This window comes from Anguilla rostrata, chromosome 11 (assembly GCF_018555375.3).
Source record: "Anguilla rostrata isolate EN2019 chromosome 11, ASM1855537v3, whole genome shotgun sequence".
In the NCBI taxonomy this organism is placed as follows: domain Eukaryota; kingdom Metazoa; phylum Chordata; class Actinopteri; order Anguilliformes; family Anguillidae; genus Anguilla; species Anguilla rostrata.
Window position 1 is genome coordinate 22,956,797 of NC_057943.1, and position 17,628 is coordinate 22,974,424.

Genomic DNA, 17,628 nt, shown 5'->3' on the forward strand with positions numbered 1-17,628 from the left:
AAAAAGACTGTTCATTGTGCACAAGATACATAATTGCACGAGCCACAGCAAATCCCGCTAATTCTTCTCTGCAGTGTAAGATATTCATACCGAGCAAAAGGTGGATGAAGAACGTTTGTGGAAATTGATCATCACACTAATTCTACCCCAGGTCTGCTGCAGCATTTTAACCCGGCTCGGCAGTGTAAAGACAGCTTAAGTTAGCATAATGTTAGACAATGAATGAGTATGTACATAACGTTATTGTATAACAACCATTTTTATTCAGTAAATAATAAGTGTAGTAGCCCAGGTGCCAACTGACTGACGTCACACAGGCGAAATCACTACAAAATAGGATGCCTGCATTTTCTGACTTCGCACAGGTGTACCGTGGTCGGAGCCGCAATGTCAAGGCCAAGAGGCACCACCTCCCACCCCAGTGAGCATAGACTGTAGCCCCTACTGTAGCTTAGTCGTTGCAGTAATCAGGAAGTGACGCAAACTGTACCTCATTGGTCCACAACAAATATTATAACAGTGCCCAAATGACACAATAAATCATGAAATCGACCCATGGACAGTCATAATACGAATAAAATACACATATTGTGACTATTTGTTCTCATGAGAAAAAATTATTGACTTTGTATTTTGAGCGCATTTGTACCGTAGACTTACATGGAAACCGGATATGAAAACGCCAACTGGAGCCAACCGTAGTGGCGCTAGTGAGCAACCAGGAACAACAAGACCAGGAAATGAGCTTCAGAAACGAAGTCTGGGTTTGGCCGCTTGATTAAACCTCAGAAGACGAAGAAGCGGAAGAGGAAAAAGAAGAAGCACACGAGGACGAAGTAGAAGAAGATAACTGCTATCCGTCCACATCCCGGAAATACTCAGGTAACAGAAGCTATCGGAAGCTGTAGCCCCCAGAAATATGCTGTAGCCTCATTAGCCTGGCTAGTTGTTTCTCTGATTCACCTTTGTTTGTGGACGTGTATGGGGAGGACGTTGTACCGGAGCCACAATTTCTAGGACGAATGCGTAATCTGAAAATTAGATTATTCAAATAGTAGATATTCCGAGAAACCCATTTCACCCTACAGTTACTGAGTTAGAATCCTTCGATTTTGGAGGAGAGCAAGATTTATAACGGGGCGTCTGTTCCTGACTCGACGGTAACTGGATTTTGCATTTTGTTGATCTGGTAACACTAAACATAATATCGGAAATTTGGGATATCTTGTGTGTTGCTGTTGGTACTAGGACTTCGTGGACTACACGTTTCTATACCCTTGGTCTAATTTTCGTTAACGCAACAATCATTTGGCTAGCCCCTCGGTTGCCCCACCGCTAAACAGTGTTTGGAGTGTGATTATTTCAAAATGTTGCTGCATGTCATGTAAAGCATTTCAGAGGTACATGGTTAGGGACCTTGTCTGTCATATAGGCTAGACCTACAAGTGACATCATTTTGAAACAGTTTGATATTTGATTTTGGCAGACGGGTGTCTGCACCATAGACATGCATATACCAGGCGTATACGCCCTCAGCCAACCTAAGCGGTGAAGCCCCGGAAGTGAGCTTGTACTGCGCATGCCTTCGTTGTTGGAGGGCAGAACATTGAGCTCCCCATTAAAGTGAGTGGAGAATATCTGACTTTCGAAGGCAAAATATGCCTGGTATGCCCATGGTATTTTGAAACTCGATTGATGACTGTTACGTTTCATATGAAAAGCACACTGAAATATATGCATTATTTAGTAAAATGTGTACAGTTAACAAAACAACCATTGTTTCAGAAACTGCTACATTTATGATCATTACATTTATGATCACAAAAAATGGACCGATGATGTTTTCTTTGATTGTGAAATCACCTTGGATTTCTACATTTAAATCAATGGGCAGCAAGCTCTTTTGCTCTCAACAGTTGTGAACATGCGCAGTGGAGTCTGTTTCCCGATACTTCCTATTCGCTCCAGTTCCTATGTACGCTCTATGGTCTGGACTCATCTGTTTTCTATTGCCTGTGGTTTCTAGAAATGTTGTAAAAATTCTTCTTACTGTGAAGAATGCCTGTCTTGTTGACATTCCAGATGTCACTGGAAGTAAATCTATCGCTGTTTCCGTCGCAGCACTTTCGACACAAACTATATTGGAAGCACTAAAAAGCCTTCTGTACAGATTTTCCCCCAATCTAAGAAAGTGACTCACAATTCACAGCAGTTTAGCCTATCTGCTGCAGGGACATGTACAATACCCTCTGTAAGAATGGGCATTTAAAATGTCTTCATTCATAAACTCGTATTGGCGGTGTACATTTTTTGTATTTTTCTTTTTGTTTTAGGTAGCCTAAAGGGAATAGGCTAGATGATACTGCCAGGTGGCTATGTCAAGAAAGTACATTCCATAAGTTAGACAGTCAAAAGTTAGCCGGGAGGATGATAAGTAGACTATGAGTAGGAATACTACTGAACACGTTTGATTGTAGCTACTCATAAGTCAGTTGGAGTTGCACCTAGTAGGGTGTGAGGAAGCTGTGGAAAGGGTATATCAGTTTGAAGATGCATGGTATTGGGTTAAATGGCTTCATTTAGACTATGGACATGTCAGGCTAATATTAAGTTCTCATTAATTTGCCAATGTATCATTTTGTACTACTGCCACTTTACGATTGTAGGTTATTCAGTATAATGTTTTGTTACTATGGATGCTATATCTCCTTATGGCCACTGATACAGGTTTTCAATCAATTCAATGTTTTACCTATGTTAAGCTTTAAGAAATTACACTAATAATTAGGTGATAATGATTCCATATTTTTGGATACATGTAATTTAGGACTGAAACTCATGATATAGATATTTGAGGACAAGTAAAATAGTGATATTTAACTATACATCTACAAAACAAAATTGCCAGTAAGAGAAGCCTACTATGATGTGGTGATGCTTTTGTTTTACCACACACAGTGTGATTTACTATCTTGCTGGCCAGGTTCAGGTCTGGTTCTAGGAATAGGCGATATAGTCGGCCGCCTAGGGCAGCGTTTCCCAACCGGTGTGCCGTAAGGGGAGGTCAGGTGTGCCGTGTGAAAAATCCTTTAAAAAAAATTTGAATGTTCAAATGAATTAAAAAAACTTAAATGAACAAATCTCATTCACAAAAGCAAAAATAAATGTCATTAAAATGCATATCGCTTAGCCTAATTAAAACCCCAAAAGAACATTTAGGTCTACGTGCGTGTGTGTGTGGAGGGGGGCTGCAGGGTGTTTATTTTTTATGCTTTTGAGAGTGGTGTGCCATGAGATTCTGTAAATTTGGAAAGTGTGTCGCGGAAGGAAAAGAGGTTGGGAAACGCTGGCCTAGGGCACCATCCATATCGGGATGCGCTTAACTAAGGGAAAAATAGGAAAATGTTGAGATGTGTTCATGATAGTCAGCGAATCCCCCCCCAGTCGCCGATTCATGTCTTATGGTTATGTTGGATTGCTACCCTTTAAAAATATAGATGGTAAGGCTAAATAACTTTCTCCTTTCGGTTCTTTACAGGTTTTCGTAATAAAGTGTATAGATGCTGAGAAGCACCTCCTCTGAGGATCTGCCCTGTGAAAAGAAAGCAACCTCGCCATAGCTTCATTTTTTCCTTATCACATTGAAGTAATACGCAATGTTCAACTTTGAAGATTTCAGCCGTCATCTGCTGAGGTTATGGGTAATGGCTTTATTAGGCCTTGCTCTTGCTACTCGCCATTCACACGGTAAGATTATTTTTCAGTCTGCTTGGTTTTCTGCCCTTGAGATGCCGTATGACATTTATACGGCCCATCCGATCACCTACAGCTATCATAGCCACAAAAATTACTTTACAGTTGCCACAGAGATATGAAATATATGTACAGTAGACCCTCAGAATCCAGTCCTTCAGCAATGGAGGTTGTCTGCAACTCTGAAATAGTCATACGTTGGAAAGTTAACTCTTAATGCACCAATTTTAGGAGTTTATAGGAATTGTTACTTGCATTACTCTCCCCTTATTTTGTATCTAAAAAGTGTTCTAGAATTTAATAACCAATACTCAGACAACCTCTAAGTGGGATTGCATTAGAACATACATTTTTTTTTACACTTTGTCTTTCTGATAGATGCAGCATAATAATAATCTATCTATAGTTGCCATCATAGTGAAACACATTCCAAACTGTATGTACAGACGAGTGACAAATTATAGTTAAAACCAGAATAAATAAATAATATGAGATGTGTGAGAAAATGTAATAGTGAGTAATTCTGATAACTCTGAGATAAATGAGGAGTTGTGTTTTAGTGGGCGATATAACAGGAGAGTCATAACGGAGCAAGGTGATTTAAAACCAGTATATTCAAAAGATGACCCGGGTGGCAGATTCAATTCAGTGATTGTGAGTTTCTGATTATAAATGACGGCAAAAGCATCACATAAGCCCATTAGACGAGGTTTAGATAGATATGTATAGGCTATATGCTTTAGGGTGAGAAATCCTCCTGGCTGCTGCCAGGTCCCACAGAGTAACAGGAATCAAGCTTATTTAATTTGTCACCCTTCTGTATATATGTTGAGAAAATAAATAATGCCGTGTAAATAATAAATGCTATAAATTACATAAGTTTACTTCAACTTTTTCTTAACTGTTGCTTGTTCAACTTGAATAATGTTTTAGAGGTTGAGAGGGTACGAATTTGCCTTTGGTAAACAATAAAAAGTGTAATTACCAATAGACCTGTTTTTCTTAGGGTGACTTAGCTGTTTTCTGCTTCTCCTGTTGCACATATAGCATGCCCTAAACCTGGGAGGCAAGGTGATGCTATCCCAACTAGAGCCCGACCGACGCCAGATTTATGGGTCCGATGCCGATCCCGATTTTGGAGAGTCCTAGCCCACCGATTACCAATGTTTTGACCGATATTTTGCCAAAAAGTACAACCTTTTCAAATCAATTTGAAAAACTTATATTTTATTAAAGTTTCTATATTTAAGAACATTTAACTTGTAAGCAAACAAATAAAATGTAAAAGATGATATTAAATTAAATATATATTTTAACACCATCTTTAAGTGTGTGAAATCAAAATAACTCCACACCTTGCTTTTACTCCTTTCTTTTCCAGCCATCTATAAAAAATGAATTTTAAAAAATCAGTTTTCCAGTTTCAAACATGTAATTTTATGAATATTATTATTGTTATTAATTTGTTATTATTATTTCTTAGTATCTATTCTCAGTAAACTAATTATATTTTCTTATTTTATCCCTACTACATGATCTCAAAGAGTAAGACTTTATCTGGCAAGCTTCCCTGTCCATAAGAATTCGGTGGTGAAAATAACTACAATGCGCTCTGACGCGTGACTAGATGACACACTCGCTCGCAATAACGCATTAGCTATTGACACAGCCTTATTATTTCTTATTATATATTCTCAGTAAGTTAAATGAATTATATTTTCTTATTTTATTTCTACTACATGATCTCAAAGAGTAAGACATTATCTAGCGGAACTAATGAGTGAATCAAGTGTAACGTTAGATGAAATTAATTTGACTTGATGAAATACGTGAAAAAAACTACAATGCACTTTCGTGCAGGTTACCCGCGCTAACTGTTGGTTGATTCACTTCTCCAACAGCAATCCTTCTCTCATGTTATCACGACTAAGCTAGATAACATGGCTTAAAATTATCCACGTTAGAAGTGTTTTATCTGCGTTTTTACTGTCTGGTTAGCTTGCTACGATGACGCGTGACTAGATGACACACTCTCTTGCAATAACGCGTTGGCTATTGACACAGCATCATATAGTAGCTAATATCATTATCTCAGATTAAAAGAACAAATGTGTTAAAAATCGGGACACATCGGCTGCATAACTGCCGATTCCGATGTTGTCAAAAAAGTCAAATAATGGCCGATATATCGGTCGGGCTCTAATCCCAACTTCTGTCTCTGAAGAGGAATATGCAGATGGCTCCACAATTACTTACGAGTGCCTCCCAGGTTTTGTGAGACAGAGGGGGTCCTCAGTCATAACCTGCAACAATGGGATATGGAGCAGCCTGACACTGACGTGTGGAATTAATCCCAAACTTCCTAAAGCAAAGGCTCTGCCATGATATACATCCATCTACATCCATTCATTCGTTTTCCAAGTTCATTTAGCAAGAACTGGCAGTTTCTCATTTTCTATTAAATTTTGTCTTTCTCACAGAATGTTTTTTTACTGTTTGGGTGTAGAAAGGCAGCATGTATTCTCCATTACTGTGCTGATGCAGGTTAAGGTTGAACTCTGTGTGTTCCAGGAAAATCCTGTAGCGCTCCACCTGATGTGTTAAATGGACAATGGATTGGTGATAGCCTTCTGGTTGGCGCAAAAATGATACTTAAGTGTAATACTGGGTGAGCACACTCTGTCACACCACTGGTGTCCAAATTGGTACTAGTTGTCTCATCCACAGTGCTGGAAATGGCAGATAGTTTACTGGGGGGACTTAATACTTATAAGGGGGTCTGGGGGCATCGCTGCCCAGGAGACAATTTTTACAACTAAATGCATCATTCTGACACACTTTGAGAAGAACAAATGGAGAAGAAATGCGCTGTTTTAAAAAAAGATATATATATATATAGACTAATCTGTTTCGCTCATGTTTCCATTCAATGCCATGCTTTCGTAAGTGCTAGAGCAGGCACATTTTGAAGACGATGAACAATAGTTATGAATCAGGCTATGTGTGGTACAAAGCATTCCTGTTTAAGAAAGTGGTGCCTGCATGCATCTGCTTCATTCTGTCCATTAGAATTTGGGATGGGGAATTTAGCATGGCACAGGTTAAATATAGTTTAATCATGACATTTGTGTTGTGGAAATTAGATTGTGTTTTTAGAGAAGCCAAGCCTCCTTCACCCTTATTATGTGAAGCAAAGGTTTTTCACTTTTCTTCCCCAAAATGGTGTAAATTCAGTATGGTGGACTTATTTGTCATGGAGGTAACTTTGTATTTCTTTGTCTTCAGCTACACGGTCGGGGGGACAATATCCACTATGCAGTGCGAGGATGGTGGCTGGAATATGAAAGCATTTGTGTGTGAGGGTAAGGAACACACTGCTTCATTTCAATTTTTACATTTTTTATAAAATAAGTGAATATGTGCTATAGTGATATTGTTATGATTGACAGTTGTGTCAATATTATGGGTGCAGTATGTAAGTTTTTTTTGTTCATATTTGGTTAAATTTCCTTCACATCCTGACAGATATCAAGAATCCAGCCTCTCTTACTGCCCCAGGCTTCGAAATCAGCCACTCTAAATTTCACAGTGCCTGAATCTTAATAACCAGTCAGGACAGCTCTCAGCCTTTCGGTCATGTTTAGCCTTCACTGTGCTGTCAGAGCACAGATAGTGCTATTGTTAGCTAGCTATCTATCTAGGTAGTTGCCTAGAAAGAAAAAAAAAATAGCCAAAGTCTGCCATAATTACCCGTTCTGCCTTTGACTGCAACAGCAAAACCCAGGAAAGACTGTCAAAGAAAAGATTATAACCAAAAGGGAATTGAACCGAGCGAGAGTCAGGTTCAGTTTTTTCCAAATCTAGCACTCTCGCTCCTTTCTCCAAAGTTACGTACTGCACCGTCTATTGACATAATAAACATAATAAAGTGTATTGACATAACTTAATGTTCCCTTATATTAATAAAGTATGACTGTGTGTTGAGACAGCTACTGTACATGCACATAGAGAGAATTCAATTCTCATAGTTCACATAAAGGATAACATTTATGTGAAATGGGGACTGCCAGATGTGTTTTCAGAAGATTTTCTCTTTCATTCCAACAGCTGTGAAATGTCCTCTGCCCGAACAAATCCTGAATGGAAAATTCTCTCCGGATGTCGACAGAGATTATTTGTCGTACCAGGAATCAGTCTTGTATACCTGCGATAAGTCCTACACCCTTTCTGGAGAATCAGAACTGAGGTGCACAGAAAATGGAACATTAAATGCAGAACCCCCTGAATGTAAAAGTATGAAATATTTTATGGTATTGTCTTATCAATGTTTTAATTTTAAAAAGTACTGTCACAACAGGTGAAGTTAAGATAACTGCCCTTAATACAGTGCATATATCCTAAACTTATCCATAAACGATAAAGTTTTCCGCATTATAGATTGTCCATTTTTAATGAGACTCCATGTATGTTTTTACAGGAGTAAGCTGTTCCCAGCCTGAGGTCAAGTTTGGGAGGCAGGTTGAAGGTCGACCGCCCTACGTCCACAAATCCTTCATTGTTTATAAATGCGATGAAGGCTATCAAATGAAGGGCTCCTCAAAAATTGTCTGTGAAGACAATGTTTGGTCGCCAAAGCCTCCAGTTTGCGAGAAAAGTAAGACAAATTAATAGCTGGCTAAGTATTTGACTTAATTATGTCAGTTGTAATTTGAATTCTTCAGTCTATATGGTCATCAACTGTTCTCTCAAAGTTAACTTGAAATGCTATTTAAGCATTGAGTGCTATGTTTTAAATGCCTCTATTTCCCCCTACAACCATTTCCATGGGTACCAACACATTATAGATTGTCCATTTTTAATGAGACTCCATGTATGTTTTTACAGACTGTTCCCAGCCTGAGGTCAAGTTTGGGAGGCAGGTTGAAGGTCGACCGCCCTACGTCCACAAATCCTTCATTGTTTATAAATGCGATGAAGGCTATCAAATGAAGGGCTCCTCAAAAATTGTCTGTGAAGACAAGGTTTGGTCGCCAAAGCCTCCAGTTTGCGAGAAAAGTAAGACAAATTAATAGCTGGCTAAGTATTTGACTTAATTATGTCAGTTATAATTTGAATTCTTCAGTCTATATGGTCATCAACTGTTCTCTCAAAGTTAACTTGAAATGCTATTTAAGCATTGAGTGCTATGTTTTAAATGCCTCTATTTCCCCCTACAACCATTTCCATGTTCATGGGTACCAACACAGCACCTAATGTACCACTTTTTTTTTTTTTTTTTTACTGTTTGGGTGTAGAAAGGCAGCATGTATTCTCCATTACTGTGCTGATGCAGGTTAAGGTTGAACTCTGTGTGTTCCAGGAAAATCCTGTAGCGCTCCACCTGATGTGTTAAATGGACAATGGATTGGTGATAGCCTTCTGGTTGACGCAACAATGACACTTAAGTGTAATACTGGGTGAGCACACTCTGTCACACCACTGGTGTCCAAATTGGTACTAGTTGTCTCATCCACAGTGCTGGAAATGGCAGATAGTTTACTGGGGGGACTTAATACTTGTAAGGGGGTCTGGGGGCATCGTTGCCCAGGAGACAATTTTTACAACTAAATGCATCATTCTGACACACTTTAAGAAGAACAAATGGAGAAGAAATGCGCTGTTTTTAAAAAAGATATATATATATAGACTAATCTGTTTCGCTCATGTTTCCATTCAATGCCATGCTTTTGTAAGTGCTAGAGCAGGCACATTTTGAAGACGATGAACAATAGTTATGAATCAGGCTATGTGTGGTACAAAGCATTCCTGTTTAAGAAAGTGGTGCCTGCATGCATCTGCTTCATTCTGTCCATTAGAATTTGGGATGGGGAATTTAGCATGGCACAGGTTAAATATAGTTTAATCATGACATTTGTGTTGTGGAAATAGATTGTGTTTTTAGAGAAGCCAAGCCTCCTTCACCCTTATTGTGTGAAGCAAAGGTTTTTCACTTTTCTTCCCCAAAATGGTGTAAATTCAGTATGGTGGACTTATTTGTCATGGAGGTAACTTTGTTTTTCTTTGACTTCAGCTACACGGTCGGGGGGAAAATATCCACTATGCAGTGCAAGGATGATGGCTGGAATATGAAAGGATTTGTGTGTAAGGGTAAGGAACACACTGCTTCATTTCAATTTTGTGGACCAACTACAATGCAGTCATGTACAATGCATTTATGTTTTAACTCATCAGATGTGGTTTGTGAATGAGTAAAAATTCGGAATATTTAGAATTCTGTAAAGTTACATTTGAAAGCACCTTTCGAAGGCAGAACCAGCAGGAGCCCTGCCTGTGTGCAAATAATAGTTACTGAAATAGAAATTTAATACACTGCCATTAAATATACTTATCATTATTTTTTCCAAAAGTTCCTGATATTTGCAGTGTAATTTCTTATTTTCCATTTCCACAAGGATATCGGTACAACAGTCTTCATTTTAGGAGGGCAATCAATGCATTTGATTGTGCATATCACATTTTGGGTTTTATTGGACTTGGCTTTGATCCCCATTTATACCCCCATTTAATTATGGGTATTTAGAAATGCCTGATGGCAATGGCTACAGCCATTTGGCCTGAAGCATGTCTTGTGTCATTATTTGCTCTTCACTCTGCTAGTAAATGTATTTATTTTTAGTGTATTTTATTCAATCCAATATTGATTCTTATCTCTCAGGTGATACATCGGGTACTGGCTCATCGCGTACTGAGGTTTACAGTGCCCTCGGTAAGTTATATTTCTCAAAATGATTTTTATGTTCCAAGAAAACAAATGGTACAGAGAGTATGAATGGTACAGAGCAGGCCAATAACCACTTGCTTACGTTTTTCTTTTTTTTTTGTTGGCAAAACCACAAAAACCATAATAGGAAATATGAGTATATTGAACTTCAGCTTCTGTTCTGTCTGATCTAGTACCATTTCATATGACAAATATGAGTGTTTTGCCAGTAGACTATTCTGAACACCTCTGTGTGGACACTTTGTAAGGCCATCACAAAGTATTTTGGGAGTTTCGTCATCTTGCGATCATAAGGTGCTGTTCAAATTCTGGATAGTCACATTTAACGTTTAGCTTGATAACCCTGAATGCACAGGATTCACAGATTTGGGGTAGGCTCCTATTGCCCAGTCATCATCACAATGAACTCCAGTATTATTTCAGTGTAGAAAAATGGCACTACTGGAAGCACCCAGCACACATTGCATGCCCCTGCAAGCTGGGACACTGCATGTGGTATGAAAGATGTACAGATTACTGTGAGTGATGTCAGAAGTTTTCACTATTATTACACACATCTGTAATGTGTGCAGTTTAATTTTCAGGTATATGCAATTCAGGATGAGTTGTCTCGCCGTGCAGTTTTTCCCAGAAATGGTTTAGAATCTGTGTGCTACACAGCAAACACTAAGGGAAAAAATTATATTTCAAAGGTGTGAGATTCTGTACCAATAGTCTATCAGTTGGAGACAGAAAGGAGTCAGTAATGAATTTTAATACAGGATTTAATTCTAACTTGAAATTTAAAACAAAATTTCCCAGCATGGCCCATCTTACTGCACACCCTGTGTAAATGGGCTGTGCTTCAACAAAACCTTCCTAACTTCTTCCTGTCCAAAGACGAGGCATGTATTGCATTCGTGTAGCTCTGACCAAAGTGCCACTTTTGATTTGTCCTGATGAAGAATGTCAGCGTTGCGTTTCTTATTAAAAGACGAGGACTCTCCCTTACTGCACAGTGAACACGGGGGCCATGGGAAATGCACTGTAAAGAACTGCCTTTTGTCTGTCTCTCCTTGGTTCCAGCTCAGAGAGTTGTGATGGCGCTGCTCATACCTGTCGGCCTGCATCTCTCCCTGTGAGAGATCTACTGTACCCGACACTCTGTGACCTCACAGATGACCAGCGGCCTCACTGCGTATTGTAATCCCTTCCTGCTCCGCTCTGGACGCTGTGGAGTCTGCGAGGATGCTTGTAGTGCTTCCTAACTGCTGCTTATAACAAAAAAATCCTTGGAGTGAACCATTTCCATCTGAAATCTAAATAATTATTTTAATTAATTTAATTGATCTAATTTCATTTATTTGCCTTGTGCTGTGTTCAGCATTTACCTAACATATCCCCTCAAAATGAAAATTTTTTTTATTATTGACATTAGGAATGGACATTATTTCCCCTTATCCCTGTTGTATTCCGCTATCTTAATTGCAGTATTCCGTGATCTTATTTATTTTTGTTATTAATTTAAATTACGGTTTTATCCATGGAGAAATAAAAGTCCATGGAGAAATAAAACCCTTTTATAGAGGGTTCAATTAACCCTGTCTTTTAAACTGGGTCTGTTTTATGCACCTTATGAGAAATAATTTATCATGACTGGTCATGTTGTGGCCATAATCGTTAAGATATATTTAAATATATATTTTCAAAACTCCATGTGCAGAGCGTAGTTAATCTCATAGTTGACATTATGCTTTTATTATTAAAGAACATACCGCTTTCTTATTTGAACTTAACATTGGCAGTAACTTGTTAGATGATGCTGAGTGTTACCAGAATGTGTGATTTATTATCGTGTATTAATTACCATAAATTTGCCAATCTGGGATTTGATGGCATTATCTATCAGTCCCTCATCTGATCATCTGTTTTTTGCTGTGTATTATCTAGGGTGCACAATGCTAAACTGTACATTTTAATTTCAACATCAGTTGCAGTGAGAGGAGTTACTGGAGTGAGGGAAAAGTGAGGGATTCATTTGATGCTACACGAAATAGCGTACTCCCCATACTTGAAATAAACTTTAATCATACTTCAAGTGTTCTGAAGTATAAAATAGTATACTTCAAGTATACTATTTTTTCACGTGGGACTGGCCATGGAAATCTTGATTCAAATCCACATACATCAGTTGAATTGACTCTTTGCTGTCGTAACTGCTATTGCGACACAGGTTCCTCTTTTTCAAATTTGTGCCTTGCATACCTATGCTTGGTTTGTTAGATGGACTGCTGAGCTGTCCATTGGAGTTAGTAGTCCGTGACTACAATTTGAAAGGTATGATGATGTGTAAGATACATTGTGAATCGATTTCTTATTGTACAGAACAGTGGCCAGATTATGCAGGCCCTTGTAGTCAAAAAAAAAAAAGTATAATAGTATATATATGTAATATATATACTAGAGATTGAGTTTGCTTAATCGACACAATCAGAACAGTGTATGCTGGGAGTGAGCTTGAAGTGCTGCTGAATTGATGAAGTAAAACCTGATCTTAAGTTTTTCCAGGTAGGGTAATGTGTGAAGTGTGTTTGAAGTGTTTGAGAAGCAGATGTGAGAAGGAAGTATGGGATAATATCCCAAAAATACTTAATTTGTAAGCACATTTTGTATGGGTTTGCTGAAGACTGTCAGATTCTGCTAACATTAAAGTAAATATTGAGAGATGCATCAAATATTTACAAGAAGTCATAAAGTATTCTGGAATAGGTAGGAAATGGCTGTAGTCAGTTACCAGTGTTTGGTCATTTAAAAGCCTTGAAAAATGTACTAAATCTTTCTTCCATTTCTAGCCATAAGTAGATGTCATTGTAGCATGAGAAAAATGTTGATGTATTCATTAAGACGTAAAATCATTGGGCCTCATTCACCAAAGTTTTTTCTTAAATTTGTTCTTGAGAAAGGTCCTAAGAAAAGTGTACGTCAGTTTCACTACGTGTTCTTAAACCGCAGAATTGTTCATACCTGTGCTCTTAAAGTGATGAATCCCATTGTCCTCGTAAATGGAAAGCGCGTGCCAGTTGTTCCTAATTAGCATAGGTAAACGCCCCACCAACCCCCATAAAAGGGCATGAGACAGCAGGGCCGTGTGCACACACAGAAATTGAAAAGAAAAGTTGAGAGCGAAGTCAATAATGCCCAAACGAAAATCTAAAGACGGTGGAGAACCGGACTCCAAACGTAAGAAAAACTTCAGTAGTTCTGAAGTGGAGGTATTGCTGCAGGAAGTGAACCGCAAACGACCTGTCATATTTAGTAGCGTCAGTAGTGGATATAAAATAACACAAAAATGGGATGCTATTACTCGTTCAGTGAACGCTGTATCCGGAGAAGGACCACAACTGATGAAGTAAAAAAAAAAATGGTTTGATGTTAACTCTGAGGCAAAAAAAAAAAAAAAAAAATGCTGGTGGGAGTGGGCACAAGGAATTGCGTGTTATGCATTCAAACGACAAAGCGCTTCTCGTCACATTAATACCGCTAATTAAATCAACCGGCAGTAAACTGCGTCGGAGTAAACCCGTCGTTGCACAAAACACTGCACAAACAAATTATTGCCAGTCATTTTGGTGTCACCCCCCTCTGATGGTGTCACCTGATGTGGTCCGCAGCCTCCTAGTGACGCCTCTGAATGAGTGTTCTCTTCAACATGTCCATGTGTTTAAAAAGTGTTACCTAAGTACTTAGTTTGTATTCAAAAATTAAACATTTTCTTTTGCAGTATTGATAAAACATTGCATAATTGTAACCCCCCAAAATAAAAGGTCACTACAGTGGTTTGATTTTTATTATTTATTTACAGATGAACTCCCGCTGAGGCAACCACCCTCTGAGGTGGAACCTGGCACCTTAATGCTTTGTAAAATAATGAAAATAATTATTAAAAAATATAAATATTATTGTAATTTAAATCCTATAATATTATACAACTGTAGAAGTGAAGAAAACACAATAACCAATTATTTTGCACAAACATGTCAGCACTCAAATGTGCGTAAGTGTGCTCTTGAGTGTGCGTAGATTCTGTTCTTACCTAAGAACAAATCCCAAATAAGAAAACATTGGTGAATGTCAGAATCTTCGTGAAAACTGCGTAAGTGGATTTTAAGAAGAAAATTCTTCTTAAGAACGGTTGGTGAATGAGGCCCATTCATTATAATCATAACATTAAATATGTTAAGATGTGATCCAAAAAAAATGAAGTATTAACACACACAGTATGAAGGCGAGGATTCCTCTCGCACTGCAATAAAAACTTTTTGAAAATATACAAATTGTCTGTCGTTTTTGACCCAGTAGGAGCAATTACTAAGTCAGTCCCTTTACAAAATTTCTTTAAGGCTTGATGTTGTTTGGGCCTTATTGGTGTTGGTAAAGACTCATTCTGTTCTTATATTAAAGCTGGTCTCTTGATCAATTAAAGCAGTATCTCAAAGATAACAATGGTATTATTCCTGACATTTTCCATTAAAGTCTTGTGAAACCCACATTTTCAATGGTCACAAAAAACCAATGTATAATAGCTAAGCATACACTACGGTTTTCTCATATTACTCAGATTCATTATCAGGACCTCATGACCCCAGGTCAATAGTATTTTTTATTTTTTTTGCATGCGTTCGTGAGTGTGTGTGTGTGTATGTGCTTAGGAAGATTTTATGTACAATACTTTTGATCATGTAGCCCTGAAAAAACCTTGTGTGGACCTAATTCTGATATAACCCTAAAATATGATTCAAGAGTGCTACCTAGTGGCTATTCGAAACTACTTTACTTTTGGATTTTCCTGTTTTGCAGAATGAGTCGCTGTAGAAGAAGAAAGGACTGAAGTAAAACTGTTGTATTATTGATAAATGATTCTCTGAAAATATTTACATCAAAATGTAAGTCAAGATAAATGTGTCATTTCTGAAACAAATAAGCAATATTCAAGACTTGGGGTTTATGAGGTTAGAGTGACATTTCATCTGTATATTTGTATATCTTGTAATATGAATGAAGTTCTTGTGACCATTATAAACATAGTTTGCAGGGTTTCACAAGACTTTTTCATTCAGATGGATGTGCAATCGTTTATTGAACTACTAAGGTGAAATGAGTGAATACAAATGTGACTGAAGACATGATGAAAATACAGAATGCAAAACACATAAGACTATCTTATGCCAAAAGGGTGAAAAGAAATATAAATATAGTAGTGTACTTTTAAGTACACTACTGCCACACAAAATACGCAAAACAATGATTTAGGTAAATTCCAAAGAGCACTACTGTTGACTTGAAATCCTTACCATCCGATGTTATTTCACCAGATTAACGGCAAATCATTTTCTCTTGTATGAACCCCCAAAACTGCACGAGGAAGCCACATTGCTGTAAAATTCCTGGGAAAAATTTCTGCTTGATCAAAGTAATGAAATGGCTTTTCAGGGATTATGCAGCAAACTCCAGAACAGAACCTTCATTTAAAACAATTTGAGCACATTGGTCAGATAAATGTATGCGTGGGTTACACAGCTGGTCTTTTCATTTAAATAACCACATGCGTAAATACCGGACCATCCATCTGGCAGGAACAGTTGAGTTAAATGTTCGGCTAGAATAGCCGACCGACACTTAAAAGCATAAGATGCCACAGAACATGCAGGGAGCACTGCTCTCAGCTACCCTGCAGGTAGCCTATACCCTTTGGAACAGTGATTGTTAGAGCAGTAATTCTTTGAGCAGCGATTGTTAGAGCATAATTCTTTGAGCGCCATTCTGTGCAGAAGCATGCAAAAGCAGTGCATGCAATCAGCAGCACTGGAGAAGTTTGACTGCTAGATTAAAAAGGATCCGATGGTGATGTGAGCATGTGATTGGATGGGTATGAGAAAATGTGTTGTGTGTACACAACCCTTGCCCTAACTCTTTCCTGAACTACTAACATAACCCTAACCTCAACATTTATCGATTTCCAAACAACTTTACTCCAACTCTAATCTGAGCACTAAAATCTTATTTTAGCCCTGGGAGTCATCTTAAATATTCACATGAAATTGATGAAAAACCAGTGAAATTTCAAAAATACAAACGTATAAAATACATTTGAATAATTAATTTATTTTCAAAGATGCATTTCAATGCATTTAGTAGTCATATGGATATGAAATTTCATTACAATGCCTGTAATAAAATCATGTTTATTCAACTACCAAAAAAGTAAGAATTGAGTAAAATAAATTGTGAGAAAAGTCAGAATTCCAAGAAATAAACGGTGAGAAAAAAATCAGAATTATAAGAAACGAAGTCAGAATTGCAAGAAAAATAATCATAATTGTGAAAAATAAATACAGAATTGCAAGAAATAAACTTGCAGTTGCGAGAAAAGTCAGAATTCTGTGAAAATAAAATTGCAATTTAGTTGCATTTCCCCCCCATACATTATAGCATACATTACAGCATGACCACGGAGACCTGTCCTTCATAGAAAAAAATTATAGCAATTTCTATTGTAGTGAATTTCAGTGACTGATTCCAGCCTTATGTAGCATTTTGTTCTTGTGTTTTGGGATGAAACGATATACAACATGGTCTCTTTGCATGAGCTCTTTATTTATATAGGCTTGTGTGTCAGTTTGGGCCAATCAGGATACTGGATTATAGCCAGCACAATGAGAAGATGATGAGTCACCGGCCATCTTCCATGCTGCTTGCTGATTTCTCTCCTACATTGTAACCGATTTCAAATGGTGCTAGAAACTTTAGAAGACTCTGAACACCAGAAGAAATCGGTCAGCCTTGGTGAGAGGACACAGACTGAGAAGATGGTCACCTTCTGGTGGTGGAAGGGGGGGGGGGGGCTGCAAGACAATACAAAGAATAACAAAAAAGCCTGCCATTACAGATTAAATACAGACTTGCAAAGAAATGGATTCCTTCTCCAATTCCACATCATTCCCCCTGCTGTTGTTTTTTCCACCCCAAGAACACTGATTTCAAATGGTGCTAGATTAATAACATACAACACTCTAAGACACCACCTGAAACCAGCTTCCAGGAGAAGATGACCGCCA

General features: G+C 38.0%; 1 protein-coding gene across 2 annotated transcripts; it reads left to right on the forward strand.

Annotated features, from left to right (window-relative positions):
* The first annotated feature begins 710 nt into the window (after positions 1–710).
* Positions 711–14,847, forward strand: LOC135234339 (sushi, von Willebrand factor type A, EGF and pentraxin domain-containing protein 1-like). 2 transcript variants are annotated; one of them, XM_064298839.1, is made up of 11 exons: positions 711–882; positions 3,539–3,747; positions 6,325–6,421; positions 7,039–7,115; positions 7,861–8,046; positions 8,231–8,407; positions 8,638–8,808; positions 9,113–9,209; positions 9,824–9,900; positions 10,469–10,519; positions 11,600–14,847. In XM_064298839.1, the coding sequence occupies exons 2-11, from the start codon at positions 3,657–3,659 to the stop codon at positions 11,653–11,655; spliced, it is 1,080 nt and encodes a 359-aa protein (XP_064154909.1). In that variant the 5' UTR covers positions 711–882; positions 3,539–3,656; the 3' UTR covers positions 11,656–14,847. The 2 variants fall into 2 exon arrangements, with proteins under 2 accessions (XP_064154909.1, XP_064154910.1); XM_064298840.1 differs by lacking the exon at positions 711–882 and adding an exon at positions 889–1,160.
* Positions 14,848–17,628: the final 2,781 nt, after the last annotated feature.

Bases quoted from the DNA above. Each gene is read 5' to 3' on its own strand.
- LOC135234339 (XM_064298839.1), top strand. From the start codon at position 3,657: ATGTTCAACTTTGAAGATTTCAGCCGTCATCTGCTGAGGTTATGGGTA. The intron at 6,422-7,038 runs GTGAGCACACTC...CTTTGTCTTCAG, and splicing joins ATACTTAAGTGTAATACTGG to CTACACGGTCGGGGGGACAA. The intron at 7,116-7,860 runs GTAAGGAACACA...TCATTCCAACAG, and splicing joins GAAAGCATTTGTGTGTGAGG to CTGTGAAATGTCCTCTGCCC.